This window comes from Salmo trutta, chromosome 8 (genome assembly GCF_901001165.1).
Source record: "Salmo trutta chromosome 8, fSalTru1.1, whole genome shotgun sequence".
NCBI classification, from domain to species: domain Eukaryota; kingdom Metazoa; phylum Chordata; class Actinopteri; order Salmoniformes; family Salmonidae; genus Salmo; species Salmo trutta.
In genome coordinates this window covers 46,457,477-46,474,883 of record NC_042964.1, presented here as the reverse complement: position 1 = coordinate 46,474,883, position 17,407 = coordinate 46,457,477, and the positions used below count along the sequence as shown (strand labels likewise).

General features: G+C 44.4%; 1 protein-coding gene across 1 annotated transcript in view; it reads left to right on the top strand.

The window, feature by feature from the left end:
• The window catches only part of pcloa (piccolo presynaptic cytomatrix protein a), a 64,916-nt gene extending 53,794 nt beyond the window's left edge, over positions 1–11,122 (top strand). The window contains exons 18-27 of the mRNA XM_029761668.1: positions 470–563; positions 769–840; positions 988–1,288; positions 2,050–2,262; positions 3,606–3,812; positions 5,925–6,063; positions 6,162–6,223; positions 8,159–8,293; positions 8,516–8,661; positions 10,296–11,122. Coding sequence (XP_029617528.1) covers positions 470–563; positions 769–840; positions 988–1,288; positions 2,050–2,262; positions 3,606–3,812; positions 5,925–6,063; positions 6,162–6,223; positions 8,159–8,293; positions 8,516–8,661; positions 10,296–10,439 — 1,513 coding nt within the window. The 3' untranslated portion in view covers positions 10,440–11,122. The remainder of the gene's footprint in view (positions 1–469; positions 564–768; positions 841–987; positions 1,289–2,049; positions 2,263–3,605; positions 3,813–5,924; positions 6,064–6,161; positions 6,224–8,158; positions 8,294–8,515; positions 8,662–10,295) is intronic.
• Positions 11,123–17,407: the final 6,285 nt, after the last annotated feature.

Sequence of the window (17,407 nt, the reverse complement as noted above, 5' to 3'; positions counted from 1 at the left end):
ATAACTCATTTCCCTACATGTCTGTCAGACATATAAAATACCCTAAATTGTTTTTCTAACATTGTGTTTTACTTTGTACCACCCCTGACGTTGATATTGTGGTTTCCATTGTATCCAGTGTTGTTCCCTATAGTCTTCCATTTTAATTGTGCCCTAAATTGTTCCGTACCCCCTTACATTGTGCCCTACATCTTAACATAGCTCGCTACTTCCTTTCATTGTGCCCTGCACCCTAACATTGTGCTATTGTGCTCTGTGTTTTGTGTGTGTGTTTGTGTGTGTGTGTTTGTGTGTGTGTGTGTGTGTGTGTGTGTGTGTGTGTGTGTGTGTGTGTGTGTGTGTGTGTGTGTGTGTGTGTGTGTGTGTGTGTGTGTGTGTGTGTGTGTGTGTGTGTGTGTGTGTGTGTGTGTGTGTGTGTGCATACCTTACTAATGGCCTGCTCTGTCTACGTGTCTGTGTGTGATTCCAGTGCTGAGAATAAGAGGAGATCAAAACAAGCTGGCCAGAGTCTGAACCCAGAGTGGAACCAGACCGTTATCTATAAGAACATCCACCTGGAACAGGTACTGGTACAGTATCACTAACTGCTTTTGGAATAACCACAATGTCCTGTGTGTTTCACGTGTGTTGGTTACTGTGAATACTGCATTTGTGAGTTTAGAGGAATAATAGTGTGTGGTGTGCGTGTGTGTGTGTGTGTGTGTGTGTGTGTGTGTGTGTGTGTGTGTGTGTGTGTGTGTGTGTGTGTGTGTGTGTGGTGTGTTTCAGCTGAGGAAGAAGCTGCTGGAGGTGAGCGTGTGGGACTACGACAAGTGCTCCTCCAACGACTTTCTGGGAGAGGTGAGAGAGAGAGACATGCATTTTGTCCATAGCACTTCTGTGAGGGTGACGTACATTACTGTGATGCTGCTGTAAGTTACCTATAAGTAGCAGCCATCCAGTATGTGAGGTTGATGTTAAAGGGGATGTGTGTGGGTGTTCTTCTAGGTGTTGATGGACCTGTCCAACACAGCTAACATGGATAACGTCCCACGCTGGCTCCCTCTGAAGGAACAGAGTGAGGGAGAGCACCACCGGCGCTCCCTTTCAGCACAGGGGCGCCAGCACTCCCCCAAGCCCCCCTCGCAGCACGCCTCCCCCAAAACCCCCGCCCACGGTAACCAGGACTCCCCCAAGCCCTCCTCGCAGCACGCCTCCCCCAAAACCCCCGCCCACGGGAACCAGGACTCGCCCAAGTCGTCGGTCATCAAGAGCCGGAGCCACGGGATCTTCCCTGATCCAGCCAAGGGTAGGAGAGGTTCTGTCTTTCCCTTCCCTCTGACCTCTTAGTCATCATGAACAACCTACCCCACTCCTTTCTCTCTATCTGTACCTGTTCTGGTTCTCTCTCCCTTTCTCCCTTGTTCTCTTTATTTCTCTCTCTCTCGTTTTCTCTCTGTCTTTGTCTCTCTTCTCTCTCTCGTTTTCTCTCTGTCTTTGTCTCTCTTCTCTCTCTCGTTTTCTCTCTGTCTTTGTCTCTCACTTCTCTCTCTTGTTTTCTCTAGCTGTCTTTGTCTCTCTCTCTGTCTGCCTATCTATCTCTCTGCCTGTCTCTCTCTTTCTCTCTGTCTCTTTTTCTATCCCCCCTCTGTCACTTCTCCCTCACTATTCAGACTCACCCATTATAGCTTTGGATTCATGCTCTTTGCTTTGCCATGTTTTTATTTTCTGCTGTTGCCATGACTCCACTCAGCTCAGACTTTTCCTACTCTCAGCTTCCTCCATTCTCGTCCTGACACAACATGGCCATGGAAGGCTTGAAAACAACCCCCACCTCCTCAGTCTTAACCCTAAACTTCATTGGAAAACCCCAAATTTAAGTGGAAAACTTATGTGGCCCGAACAATTGGAAAATACCCACTTCCAAAGGGTCATTTAAACAGGGCGCTACAGAACGTGGCATGTAGCTTAGTAGCTATCTAGCCCTGATGTAAAAACAGAAGAGCACAACAACAGATGGTAGCTTTAATGGTAGTAATAGATGGTAATTGGTGAATTTGGTTGTTCTAGACACGCAGGTGCCCACTATTGAGAAATCTCACAGTAGCCCCGGCACATCGAAGCCTTCCCCGTCCGAGGGCCACAGCCAACATACGCCACGCGCGGCTCCACGTGCGGCGCCTCGCAAAAGTGCAAGGCAACACCAGCAGGATGGCGACGGCGGTGTCGCTGTAGCAACGGGTGAAGCTCCGGCTTCGCAGCAACAGCACCGCCTCCAACCAAGTAAAAGACGCAAATAAAGCCTCCGCAGCATGGCCGCCTTGCGCTCATCTGTTCCCCCTTCTGTCCAGTTTGAGCTGTTTTCTTTGTTTTCTCTTTTTTCCCCTATTCCTTCTATTTTTTTCCCCTCCTTTTTTTTCTTTTTCCTACTTCTGGTGCCTTCCGTACTCCCCCCCCCTCTCACTGCTTCTCTTCTGTATGTTCCCACGGTGTGTAGATCCAGCATCACACTTACCGTATTCTAGCACTTCTTGTTTTAGAGTTTACACTTAAGTTTACTCCTAAGTTTACCCTGTTTCAACGAACCTCCAGAGCCACAAAGATTGCTGTTAAAAACATTTTATACTTCATTGATTAAAAGTTTGATAAAAAGGAAATATACAATTACTACAATTAAACTAACGTTTCTAAAAACAGACACTAAACCCTCTGTTAAATTATGTCATAAATTGGAACTAAACGTTTAAATAACAAATTATAAGGTTGCAGTCTTAATCATCCTCCCTTAAACCAAGTTTGTTTCAAACATTCTTTTAAATGTTCTTGTATTAATTCATTTCGTAAGACAGTTAACACAATGTCACAGAATGACAACGATGATCTTAAACAAGACTGACTCCAAACTAAGAAGTAGGGCTTTTGAAAAGTCACTTTGGGACCAATTGTCAATCAGTGTCCGAACACAGCACCACTGCCAGAGCTCTCACATGACTAATCAAGCCAATGACTACTATGGTACACACAGTAGACTCAGTAGATTAGTAGACACAGTATATTTTATTCAGTTTGGACTAGTCATGGTGTCATGGTCCAAGAGAGGGAAGGCTAGGAATTACACTTAGATATCACTTGAATCGTTTCAACTACCTGATCCAAGCATTTACAACGATGAACTCAGAAGAAAGTCTCCCAACCTAACCCTCTCCCTCCGTTTAAATTTCATGATCCCTTTTTTTCCCTGTGTTTTGGACTTATTTTGGTTTCTGTTTTATACCAAAATGGCCGGCTTTCTGAAGCTACTCTACTCGGAGATGGCTGTGCATGCAGTCCGCTGCCCCTCTCCCACCCACCCTTTTTTTATTTTTGGACCACAATGCACATCAGTAGACGCTGCACGCCCCACGGCCCACGGCCCATGCCCCACCCCTATGTGATGTGGAGGGCCGGGGCGACTGTGCACCGCGCACTGTGGCTGCATGTGACTGACAGTAAAGCTGGTTTCAATGGTGATGACATTCCTGCTTTCTGAGTCTCCATCTTGCCTGCCCCCTGCCCCGGCCTTGACCTCTGCCCTCTACCCCCTTGGCGTGACCCTGTCCCGCGCCTGCGCCCCTTACCCCCTCCAGTCTCCTACCCCCCAGCCCAAAGAGGCCGCCTCTCCCTGAGGCACCACAGACACAGCATAGTGGGCGTGCTCACCATTCAGAAAGCCCAATCCGATTCGCTCCCCGCCCCGCCGGGCCCGGCAGCATCGGCCAATGGGAGCCAAGCAGACGGCAGACACCTGACCTTCAGGAAAGCCATGTCTGAAGAGAGGCCACAGAGGGAAGGAGGTGAGAGTCGCACGTCTCTGTCGTGTGACTGACTGCAAAGATTGTTGCAGCCGGAGAGAGACAGGCTGGGATACTACTAACGCACACCTGCAGAAAGAGAGCGATCTGACACAATACAACAGACAGAAAGAGATCTGACAAGGTACAACAGACAGAAAGAGATCTGACACAATACAACAGACAGAAAGAGATCTGACACAATACAACAGACATAAAGAGATCTGACAAGGTACAACAGACAGAAAGAGATCTGACACAATACAACAGACAGAAAGAGATCTGACAAGGTACAACAGACAGAAAGAGATCTGACACAATACAACAGACAGAAAGAGATCTGACAAGGTACAACAGACAGAAAGAGATCTGACACAATACAACAGACAGAAAGAGATCTGACAAGGTACAACAGACAGAAAGAGATCTGACAAGGTACAACAGACAGAAAGGGATATTAGGAGAGATTGTGACCATAGAGAGAGAAAGAAAGAGAGAAAGAGCTAACACACAGCCACACAGCCAGCCACACAGCCAGCCACACAGCCAGAGATTCATGCAGCGAGACACAGTTTGCTAATACCAGGAAATAGACTATCAATCCAGGGCTCAGGCATTGTTCCCTAACAATAAATCAGGCTTTGACAGCAATTAGCATAAAACCATTAAGCAATAAGGCCCGAGGGGGTGTGGTATATGGCCAATATACCACGGCTAAGGGCTGTTCATAAGCACAACGCAATGCGGAGTGCTAGGACACAGCCCTTAGCAGCGGTATATTGGCCATATATCACAAACCCCCAAGGTGCCTTATTGCTATTATAAACTGGTTACCAACGTCATTAAATCAGTACATATAAATGTTTTGTCATACCCATGGTGTACAGTCTGATATAACACGGCTTTCAGCCAATCAGCATTCAGGGCAGTTTATAATACTTTATAAAGTACCTGTACACTTTTTTACTCCGTTTTTCCCTTGGGTCATTAAATGGTATTAGCAAACGTTTATTTTTTCTTATCGTGTCGAGAGGCCTGAGAGAAGAGCGTCGGCATAGATCCAGTTTCATGTCACGTGACTCACACATCCCACGCCACGCCATTCACAACCAACCAGTCATACTCTATATCTATCTCACCACTGCACTTATGTAACAGAGGTGGTTTTGTGTATAACCTTGCCAGACCTAAAGAAGTGCCTAGATTTTAGCTCAGCTGGCTAACACAGTCTTGTGGAACAAAGAAGACCCAGGTCAAACCCAGTCAGTTACACACTTACTTACTGTAGAAGTTGCTGTGAATATAAACAGTGCATTTATAAGACGTAACTTTTGCAAAGCAAACACATAAATAGGCATTTAAACAATTCAAGTTTTGAAATTACGATCAGTTACTAAGATGTAATTGTGATGATTGCGTAACAAATGTAAAATTGCTTATAAGTAACGTTACGTCAATGTGTTTTAGAGTAAAATGATTAGTTAGCCCCACAAAGCAGAGACACACACGTAGTCCAACATTTAGATTACTAACGTGTAATAGGGTCTGTGGGTCTTTTGTTTGGTCTGTTGTGAACATATTTATGTTGCTTAATGTTTGATACTGTTTCTCTGGATCGTTATGTGTGTATGTCCTTGTGTTCTCTCTGTGTGTCCAATGATGAAGCCGTTTGAAAATGTTGTTTATGTGTGAGGGATGATACTGTATGTATGCTACTACATCTGCCCATACATGTATGCTTCATGCCTGTCTTCTATAGTATTGTGGTGCTATTCAATTTGGTGTGTATTGGATGAGAGGTGTTGGCTGCCCTTATTCTGTAGATCACACACACACACACACACACACACACACACACACACACACACACACCATGTTATGTCACATAATGTGGAAGAGCTATACATCACACTCAAAGTGCTAAATAATATTTAATATGGTAACAGTAGGCATGGGTGGTGTAATACTATATAAAAAATGGAACCAAAGGAGACAGTTACCCAGGCCTTTATTGAGACCTATAGTGCACCCACATAAGGCAGTACATTCTCAACCAGGCCTATATAGGGCTCCCTCTCTCTCTCTCATGACTTGTGTGGTCCAATCTCCATACAGCACGGCCCGGCAGGTCCGGCGACGCCCCGGTAACAGCCGCCTCATTGGACAGCGGTCTGAGTGGCAGTGCTTACAGCCTATTGGAGGATGAGGGTGGGACTAATGCCGTGGACAGTGCCATCTTCCAGGTCCCTCGGTTGTGAGTTTGGTTATTGTATACACTGTATTTTACATCCTAATGTTTTGTGCACTCAGTGTATATATTTCTGTATTTTGATATGATCTTGTTCCGGACAGTGGGAAGATTCCAAATGGCACCGACGTGATGATGTCACCAATGTCCAATATGGACTCTGAGGGTAAGTCACAGTGGTGTGTGTGTGTGTGTGTGTGTGTGTGTATACCACCTGGAGGTGGAAGTGTAATTCTATGGTGTGCATGCATGTGTGTGTATAGGTGTGAGTATGTCCTTGTGAGCTTCAGTGTGTACAGTATGTGTCAACACCTCCCTCAGATATAACTATGGTTAGCTGGTCTGCTCTCTAGGGCAGGTTTAGTTGAATCCCAGTGTGAGTGTTATGATTGGTGTGAAGTCATAAGTCATCAAGAAGTGACAGCACCAGTCACATTCATCTGACCTTATGAGCATACTTCATACAGTACTGACACGTGTCATGGAAGGAACACTCTAGTGATCAGAGAAGGAAGGGGAGGACCATCATCTTTATTGAATTTCATTAAAATAGTGAAACATTAAAAAAGTTATCCTTTTTAGATAAAACTATACTAAATATATTCACGACAGCAAAGCATTTATTAAAACACTGTTTTGCAATGAAGGTCGACAGTAGACTCAACAGCACTCTGTAGGATAGCAATATGGTGTAGCCGGAGCACAGCTAATTTCCGTCCCCTTCTGGGTACATTGACTTCAATACAAAACCTAGGAGGCTATTGGTTCTCAGCACCTTCCATAGACTTACACAGTAATTATGACAACTTCCAGAGGACATCCTCCAATGTATTAGAGCTCTTGCAGTATGAACTGACATGTTGTCCACCCAATCAAAGAATCAGAGAATGAATCTAGTACTGAAAGCATAAGCTACAGCTAGCTAGCACTGCAGTGCATAACATGTGGTGAGTAGTTGACTCAAAGAGAAAGACAATAGTTGAACAGCTTTGAACAAATTCATTTCTTTAAAAATGAAGGAGAGAGCGATATATTTAGTTGTATTTTTTTCACTTTCACTTAGCTAGCGAATGCAGCTAGCTAGTTTAGCCTACTCAAACAAACCGGCTCAAACAGAGAGGGATGCAATGTTAGCTAGCTGGATATGGCTATCCAACACTGGAACTTTTCCAAGTCAAGGTAAGCTTTTGGTTTGATTAATTTATTGCCACAGGGGCCCGCTGGTGTAACTGCTAAACTGCTTGCTGCTGACTGTACACTGTACTGCATGATTATAGCGGGTTTACTAACACATTAGTTCTAGTAGCTATGTTGACTATGACGTTAATATGGTGACAACGATGTAGGCTGTGTGTAGCAGTTAGCAGTTATGATATGAAGGTTTGGCTTGGAAAGTTTGTTTTGCCTGGTCACAGGCAGCGAATGTGTTGTGCAGTGAAATCCCCAAGTGAAGGGAAAAGGTGAGAGGAGGAGAGCATGTAGATGTGATAAGGGATTACACAATGATCAAAGGGATCAAAGTGAACTGTGTTTGCATGTGATCACGGGTGTATTCATTCCTCCGATTCTGTTGAAAAAAAAAGTTTCTTAAACGGAAGCAAACGGAACGAAACGGGGGATCAGCATACCTGAATTTGTCCAATGAAAACTCTCATATTCAACTGTTGGACTAATGATTACACCCTAGCTCAGCTAGAGGCAGGCAATGTGAATGTGTCAATGTCTGTCACTGATTACTCAAATTTCTCTCCACCTGTGCACCTACATTGTAAACTTGCATTCACAGACTAGGTTGTAGCAACCTCATGATGGGTACAGGGAAAATTGTAGTATCATGTAGTAGCCTAAACCTATTGCTGTTACATTGAATTGGGTGATTGGAATATGAATGACAGTCATCCAATATGCTGTAATAGAAATAAGGCCACGCTCGTAAAAAAAAAAAAAATTGTCCTCCCTTATCTTAAAACGGCACCGACCTCCACCGGTGTGTGTGTGTGTGTGTGTGTGTGTGTGTGTGTGTGTGTGTGTGTGTGTGTGTGTGTGTGTGTGTGTGTGTGTGTGTGTGTGTGTGTGTGTGTGTGTGTGTGTGTGTGTGTAGGTAAGACCCAGGTAATGGGAGAGATCAAGATAGCTCTGAGGAAGGAACTGAAGACAGAGGGAGACCAGCTGGTGTTGGAGATCCTCCAGTGCAGAAACATCACCTACAAGTTCAAGTCTCCAGACCACCTGCCAGGTACTGCTATATGCACATGTACATTACACACAAACATGTACACACACACACACGTTTACACACTCATGTCGATGCACATTCGCTCGCACACACACGAACACTCAAATGGTACAGATACATGTGAATTCAGGTACACATACATAGAAGATAACTCTTTTGTGACAAATGTAGTGTGTGTTTATATGAGTGCATGTGTGTGTGTGTGTGTGTGTGTGTCTACAGACCTCTATGTGAAGCTGTATGTGGTGAACATTGCGACCCAGAAGAGGATCATCAAGAAGAAGACCCGGGTATGTCGTCACGACCGCGAGCCCTCCTTCAACGAGACCTTCAGATTCTGCATGAACCCCACCGGCCACTCTCTGCAGGTCTGTCTGTCTGTCTGTCTGTCTGTCTGTCTGTCTGTCTGTCTGTCTGTCTGTCTGTCTGTCTGTCTGTCTGTCTGTCTGTCTGTCTGTCTGCCTGAATGTCTATTTACCTCGTGCATCTCTTTTCTTGTCTTAGATACTGTTATATGTCATTTAAAGTATAATACGTAAGATGCTCGTATGTGTCGGGTACTGCTGCCCCTATATCACATGCTCTGTGTGTCACGCTGGATATGAACTCTTGTGACAGAAAGTTACATAAATCGAGTAGCCGGCCAGCTCGCTCACACGCAATGTTTGGTCCTGGTTACCAAGAATACTCTGGATCAAAGTGCCTGCTAGATGTCTGTTCTAAACAGGACTCTTCTCTCTCAAATCAAATCAAATTGTATTTATCACATGTGCAGAATACAACAGGTGTAGACCTTACAGTGAAATGCTTACTTACAAGCCCTTAACCAACAATGCAGTTTTAAGAAAATACAAAGAAAAATACCTAAAATTAAAAAGTCAGAGATAAGAATAACAAATAATTAAAGAGCAGCAGTAAATAACAGTAGCGAGGCTATATAAAGGGGGTAGCGGTACAGAGTTAATGTGTGGTGGCACCGGTGTCGAGGTAATTGAGGTAATATGTACATCTACAGTACTGTAGGTAGAGTTATTAAAGTGACTATGCATAGATAATAACAACGAGTAGCAGCAGCGTATTGGGGGGGGGGCAATGCAAATAGTCGGGGTAGCCATTTGATTAGCTGTTCAGGAGTCTTATGGCTTGAGGGTAGAAGCTATTTAGAAGCTTCTTGGACCTAGACTTGGCGCTCCGGGTACTCTGTCCAGCTCTTCTTGGTGTCTAACTCTCCTCTGTCTAGCTCTTCCTGGTGTCTAACTCTTTTCTGTCCAGCTCTTCCTGGTGTCTAACTCTTCTCTCTCCTCTGTCCAGCTCTTCCTGGTGTCTAACTCTTCTCTCTCCTCTGTCCAGCTCTTCCTGGTGTCTAACTCTTCTCTGTCCAGCTCTTCCTGGTGTCTTACTCTTCTCTCTCCTCTGTCCAGCTCTTCCTGGTGTCTAACTCTTTTCTGTCCAGCTCTTCCTGGTGTCTAACTCTTCTCTCTCCTCTGTCCAGCTCTTCCTGGTGTCCAGCTCTTCCTGGTGTCTAACTCTTCTCTGTCCAGCTCTTCCTGGTGTCTAACTCTTCTCTCTCCTCTGTCCAGCTCTTCCTGGTGTCTAACTCTTCTCTCTCCTCTGTCCAGCTCTTCCTGGTGTCTAACTCTTCTCTCTCCTCTGTCCTGCTCTTCCTGGTGTCTAACTCTTCTCTCTCCTCTGTCCAGCTCTTCCTGGTGTCTAACTCTTCTCTGTCCAGCTCTTCCTGGTGTCTAACTCTTCTCTCTCCTCTGTCCAGCTCTTCCTGGTGTCTAACTCTTCTCTCTCCTCTGTCCTGCTCTTCCTGGTGTCTAACTCTTCTCTCTCCTCTGTCCAGCTCTTCCTGGTGTCTAACTCTTCTCTCTCCTCTGTCCTGCTCTTCCTGGTGTCTAACTCTTCTCTCTCCTCTGTCCAGCTCTTCCTGGTGTCTAACTCTTCTCTCTCCTCTGTCCAGCTCTTCCTGGTGTCTAACTCTTCTCTCTCCTCTGTCCAGCTCTTCCTGGTGTCCAATGGGGGGAAGTTCATTAAGAAGACCCTGATCGGAGAGGCCTACATCTGGCTGGATAAGGTGGACGTGCGGAAGCGAGTGGTCAGCTGGCACAAACTGCTGGCTAGCTCTGCTCAGATCCACTCCTAAATAACCTACTATTAACCTTGTCTATTCTATAGGCTCTTAACTCACAGAGAGAAAGACGAGGATGGCTAGGGCGCTCGAGTTTACATCTCTCCATCACTGATCCGCTCTTTATGGACGTACTGGACATACTCACAGGTCCACCATTGGGGTGGGGGCGAGGACCGTTAGAGTGCGGGAGTTAGACATCTCTGACGTATCCTGTGGATCTTGAGTTTTGGTGTCAAGGGTCAGGGGTCAGCGTTTGAATTGCTTGAGCTGTGACTGGGAATTGGGGAGAGAACCTTTGTTTGACATGCATTTGGCGATAAGGGTAGTGGGGAGGAAGTAGGTATGTGTTTACAGGAAATTACCTTGTGTTTACAGGAAGTAGTGTAGCCAGGGGAGGGAGGAGGACAATGAGGCAACAAAGCAAGAACAGAATCAACCAGGTATTACACACACGCTCACACACACAGTCACAAACACATTCAAACACACCACAAAGAAAGATGATCGTAAGAGACTGACACATAAATACAGGGGATGGACACGTTTAGATTCTCTCATTGCTTTATTTGACTGGAGATGTTTTTATTTATGAATGAAATTATAACTACCTGTGGATTCCCCTCATGGCTTTGTATATTGTTAGAAGAATTTAATTCATTTATGAAGCATTTTGGGAATTAAATGTTGAAGATTTATTCTATGGAGATTGCACCTCTTATTTTTGTATTATAATTATGATTATTAGAGTTTTATTGATTATTCTCCTCAATTGTTTAAGTACTGAATGATGAATGAAGAATTTTGAATCCAGGGACGCACAGTATATTCTGTGACATACTCTCACTTTAATTCTAATTCTCCATTTGAAATGACTCCCTCATCTGGCCCTTGGCAAGCATGTTTTTACATTTTGGGACAACAATATTTCCCCTTCTCTTCTTTCTCTAGATGTAAATTTAGATGCTGATATATCAGATATATTATATAAACATTGTTCTAAGTATAATTGGTGTGGTTTAAACAGACTGGGTAGTCTTGTGCACAGGGTCATGTTTATTAGGCACCAAATGGAAGAAAACAGACTGAAACAAGGAGGGGACTACCTGCTGTTGTCCAGGAAGAAATGCTCATTTTAGTTTTCCGTTGCAAAATGTTAAGGTTGGGTGACCTAATGAACGTGACAGTGAAAAGTTGCATTGTTGCCTATGAGGTTGACTTTGTATATAGTTGAGTACACTGTCGTTGTGAGAGATAAATAGATATATTCTTATCACAGACAATCCGTTGTGGATGATTGTGGCTTAACGTATTATTTTTGGATTGTGAAATATTGGGCACAGGTTTTAGCTGTGATTCAAGCCTGGTTTGTCTCCTAGTAAGATACACAGTGAACTGCTATGCATAAGACTAGCGTAGTTCTGACTTCTTACATTCACACATTTGAAATATCTCTTCACATGCACACTGTCATGTTTTACTTAGCACTTTGTCAAGTTATGGAATGTATAGATGAATATACAGTATGTCCCCACTCGTAGAGAAATATAATATATATAAGTATATCAAATGAATATATTAAATAAATTATATAGTAATATATTATAGTAATATAATTTAGGTGACCATATAGTATAGTAAAGTGTGTCCCATGGTTCATATATCAGGGTCCCCTCCAAACAGTTGTCTATCTATACTTTGGATGGGTGGGTGGGGTGGGGGAGTTAGTGGATGCGGCATGCTTTGGACTGTTTCTGTTGGTGTGTCTATCTCCATCACATGTCTAGGTACAAACTATCCTATTGGGGTTCTCTGTTTGTCTATGGGGAGAGGTTGGTAGCTGGGGCTATTGTTTGTAGATGAGTTCAATCAAAGTTGCTTTGATTAAGAAATGCTACAATGATTACATTTTGGTATGTTTGTCATAGTCCTGGTGACACATTATTTTGCTATGGGCTGGTGTGCATCTATAAGCTATGGACCTGTGAGGTTTGAAGGTGTGTATCGTGGCTTTCAGTTGAAAGGACACACTCAGAGTGATGTCCTGTCTAGGGTCAAGGTGTGTGAGGGATGGTTGGTTTGACCTTTGACCTTTGATCTTTGCCAAACATTGACCAAACACCACAGGTTCTATCCAGCTGATTCTATGCAACATAGACTTTGTGTTGTGTCTGAATTATATGAGTCAATCTAGATTCTACAGTCTGAGTTAGCAATGCATTTTAGGGGACAATGGGTTATTCTGTTTGTGTATTGTTCACATGTATATTTTTTTTTTTACTGCTTTCAAGTTTGGGAATGAATAAGAACATATAGCTTTTAAGATTTGATTTTTATAAGTATGCTTTCTCATACTGTTAAATGCAACTTTATTTAATGCACATAAGCTGTTGTTTTCATATGTTTTTTACATCATCACATGTTAGATGTACAGTACATAGCTAATTGGAAAGGTATTTTGTTTTCAGCAAAATTATCCAGTGCTTGTATTTCAACCCAGAATCTCAGTCTTCAGCCCAATGTCCCAGCAGACTCTCTTTCTCACACACACACACACACACACACACACACACACACACACACACACACACAGTAGTGACTCTTCACATAGACTAGAATCTAAGGAGACACTTTCTTAACACCAGAGACACATTCCCACCAGATTCCAGCTTTTCACTGAGTTTTTACGCACCCCCACTTTTAAATAGTTTTATTTTTCCAGTATATATGTAATTTGAAAAATGACCAAAAAAAGTTGAACAATGTAATGACTTGATGTTCTATCTAAAATGGTTACCCACCTGAGATGGATCCTTTTTGATACAAGCGTGGGTGAGTAGTTTCTCCGTACCACACCATGCATGGCCAAGTCCTCCTGAAAGTGACCTCCCTTTCCTATGTGTGTGGTCTAGCTAAGATACACACACACACATACACACACACACACGGAAATGCCATCTCTTAATTTCCTACCTTGTAAATACATATATTTTTTTTCTACAAGAGGAAACCGAAATATTTCCTTGATATCTGACATTAACGCATATGATCACGGGATGAAAACCCAAGCAGTATGTTACTCTCTTGACATGGCAGAATACCTACAGGAGTTAGATGGAGTAAAGACCTTATAAACCTTGTCCTTACACCGGACACAACAGAGTTTTACCAGAGTATACAAACACTGACAAACCTTATCTTATCAACTCAAGTAGTTGCAGGAGAATTTAAATGTGCTCACAACAATGGATGTTGCATGTTTAGTTGGTGGTTCGTTCATACTATTTTTGTGTCCAGAAATTCTATTTAAAAAGAAAGATAGACAGAGAGATCAAATGTTACGAGGGGAATGAAATTCTGAAGAATAATTCTCAGATTATTTAAAGATGTATGCTGACTGTACAAAGATTATGCTTGTAAAATCCGTCTGGTTTTCCACTTCTATGTAAACAGAAAAATCTAACGTCATGGTTTTGTGATTGTACACAGGAGGTATTGATAAATTATGCAAATTGTGCTGTAAAAACAACGGCTGTTGCCCCAAGTCTAAATATTAAATATCTGTACAAAGAAAACAAGGTGGGTGTTTCTTTGTATATTGATTTCCTGACAATGTTTTTGTATGTGATATGTGATGATGGCTATGCATACATCTACCAAGGCATTCCAACATAATATCATCTAAAGTGTGTAGCATATTATATAGCCATCTCAGTTTATTTAATCATTATTGTTCTGTCAAATCCAAAAAGTATATTCCTCTTATACTCGTCTTGTTGTCCTGCTGATTATCATACAAGCAACGAATACTGAAGTACTGAAAATTAATATGGGAAAGTTGATCACCTTGTTAACCCTTTAAAGCCCAATGTTACATATATGTACCAGTGTCTTTAAACACCTGGTAAAGTGTCTGAACCCGATCAGTACATAAAAGGAAACCACGATCGTCAAGAAGAGATCCTAGTATACACTTGACACCATTTGATGCCCGATCTTTGTAATTACACTATCAGAGATTGGCGCTGAAAATGATGGACTTCAACAATGGCAAAAAAGTGAATTATGTTACTCCGAATGGTGTTGTAAATTGTCAAAAAGGTGAGTTTCTGAAATTCAATACATTTCTTAGAAAAATATTTATTTTTGGCAAAGTATAGTCACTTAAAAGTTTGTTCCGTATATGTAACATTGGGCATTAAGTGATGCAAACCACACAATTGCATTGATTCTTTTGTATTTCAAAATGTTTAGTATTCATTTTTTTCCAGAAATATGTTGTCTGTTAATTTGTATGGCAGCAATTTGAACTAGTTGGATGTGCTATAATGCAAGAAGAGAGCACGAGGAGTATGCAAATGAGATTCTCCCAATTCGTTTTCTCAACTCCTCCGTCCTTTGTACTCTCCTCACTTCCTTCACTAGTGTGCCATCATGCAAATGACATGGACAGGGGTGGAATCCCAAATGAAATGTGTATAGTAGTAGTAAAAAGGCATTTAGCTAGTTGTCCTAGACATGTCATAGATAAAAGGATAAGTAGCATATTGTTTTTTAATATACATTTACATTTAAGTCATTTAGCAGACGCTCTTATCCAGAGCGACTTACAAATCGGTGCATTCCGCTTATGATATCCAGTGGAACAACCACTTTACAATAGTGCATCTAAATCTTTTGGGGGGGGGGGGGGTTAGAAGGATTACTTTATCCTATCCCAGGTATTCCTTAAAGAGGTGGGGTTTCAGGTGTCTCCGGAAGGTGGTGATTGACTCCGCTGTCCTGGCGTCGTGAGGGAGCTTGTTCCACCATTGGGGTGCCAGAGCAGCGAACAGTTTTGACTGGGCTGAGCGGGAACTGTGCTTCCTCAGAGGTAGGGAGGCGAGCAGGCCAGAGGTGGATGAACGCAGTGCCCTTGTTTGGGTGTAGGGCCTGATCAGAGCCTGAAGGTACGGAGGTGCCGTTCCCCTCACAGCTCCGTAGGCAAGCACCATGGACTTGTAGCGGATGCGAGCTTCAACTGGAAGCCAGTGGAGAGAGCGGAGGAGCGGGGTGACGTGAGAGAACTTGGGAAGGTTGAACACCAGACGGGCTGCGGCGTTCTGGATGAGTTGTAGGGGTTTAATGGCACAGGCAGGTAGCCCAGCCAACAGCGAGTTGCAGTAATCCAGACGGGAGATGACAAGTGCCTGGACTAGGACCTGCGCCGCTTCCTGTGTGAGGCAGGGTCGTACTCTGCGAATGTTGTAGAGCATGAACCTACAGGATCGGGTCACCGCCTTGATGTTAGTGGAGAACGACAGGGTGTTGTCCAGGGTCACGCCAAGGTTCTTAGCACTCTGGGAGGAGGACACAAGGGAGTTGTCAACCGTGATGGTGAGATCATGGAACGGGCAGTCCTTCCCCGGGAGGAAGAGCAGCTCCGTCTTGCCGAGGTTCAGCTTGAGGTGGTGAGCCGTCATCCACACTGATATGTCTGCCAGACATGCAGAGATGCGATTCGCCACCTGGTTATCAGAAGGGGGAAAGGAGAAGATTAATTGTGTGTCGTCTGCGTAGCAATGATAGGAGAGACCATGTGAGGATATGACCGAGCCAAGTGACTTGGTGTATAGTGAGAATAGGAGAGGGCCTAGAACAGAGCCCTGGGGGACACCAGTGGTGTGAGCAGGACCAGCGGTGTCGTTTGGCTTAGCAAACGAGGATCGGATGTCATCAGCCTTCTTTTCAAAATGGTTGACGAAGTCATCCACAGAGAGAGAGGAGGGGGGGAGGGGGAGGAGGATTCAGGAGGGAGGAGAAGGTAGCAAAGAGCTTCCTAGGGTTAGAGGCAGATGCTTGGAATTTAGAGTGGTAGAAAGTGGCTTTAGCAGCAGAGACAGAAGAGGAAAATGTAGAGAGGAGGGCATGAAAGGATGCCAGGTCCGCAGGGAGGCGAGTTTTCCTCCATTTCCGCTCGGCTGCCCGGAGCCCTGTTCTGTGAGCTCGCAGTGAGTCGTCGAGCCACGGCGCAGGAGTGGAGGACCGAGCCGGCCTGGAGGATAGGGGACAGAGAAAATCAAAGGATGCAGAAAGGGAGGAGAGGAGGGTTGAGGAGGCAGAATCAGGAGATAGGTTGGAGAAGGTTTGAGCAGAGGGAAGAGATGATAGGATGGAAGAGGAGAGAGTAGCGGGAGAGAGAGAGCGAAGGTTGGGACGGCGCAATACCATCCGAGTAGGGGCAGAGTGAGAAGTGTTGGATGAGAGCGAGAGGGAAAAGGATACAAGGTAGTGGTCGGAGACTTGGAGGGGAGTTGCAATGAGATTAGTGGAAGAACAGCATCTAGTAAAGATGAGGTCAAGTGTATTGCCTGCCTTGTGAGTAGGGGGGGAAGGTGAGAGGGTGAGGTCAAAAGAGGAGAGGAGTGGAAAGAAGGAGGCAGAGAGGAATGAGTCAAAGGTAGACGTGGGGAGGTTAAAGTCACCCAGAACTGTGAGAGGTGAGCCATCCTCAGGGAAGGAACTTATCAAGGCATCAAACTCATTGATGAACTCTCCAAGGGAACCTGGAGGGCGATAAATGATAAGGATGTTAAGCTTGAAAGGGCTGGTAACTGTGACAGCATGGAATTCAAATGAGGAGATAGACAGATGGGTCAGGGGAGAAAGAGAGAATGTCCACTTGGGAGAGATGAGGATTCCAGTGCCACCACCCCGCTGGCTCGATGCTCTAGGGGTATGCGAGAACACGTAGGCAGACGAGGAGAGAGCAGTAGGAGTAGCAGTGTTATCTGTGGTAATCCATGTTTCCGTCAGCGCCAGGAAGTCTAGGGACTGGAGGGTAGCATAGGCTGAGATGAACTCAGCCTTGTTGGCCGCAGACCGGCAGTTCCAGAGGCTGCCGGAGACCTGGAACTCCACGTGGGTCGTGCGCGCTGGGACCACCAGGTTAGAGTGGCAGCGGCCACGCGGTGTGGAGCGTTTGTATGGCCTGTGCAGAGGGG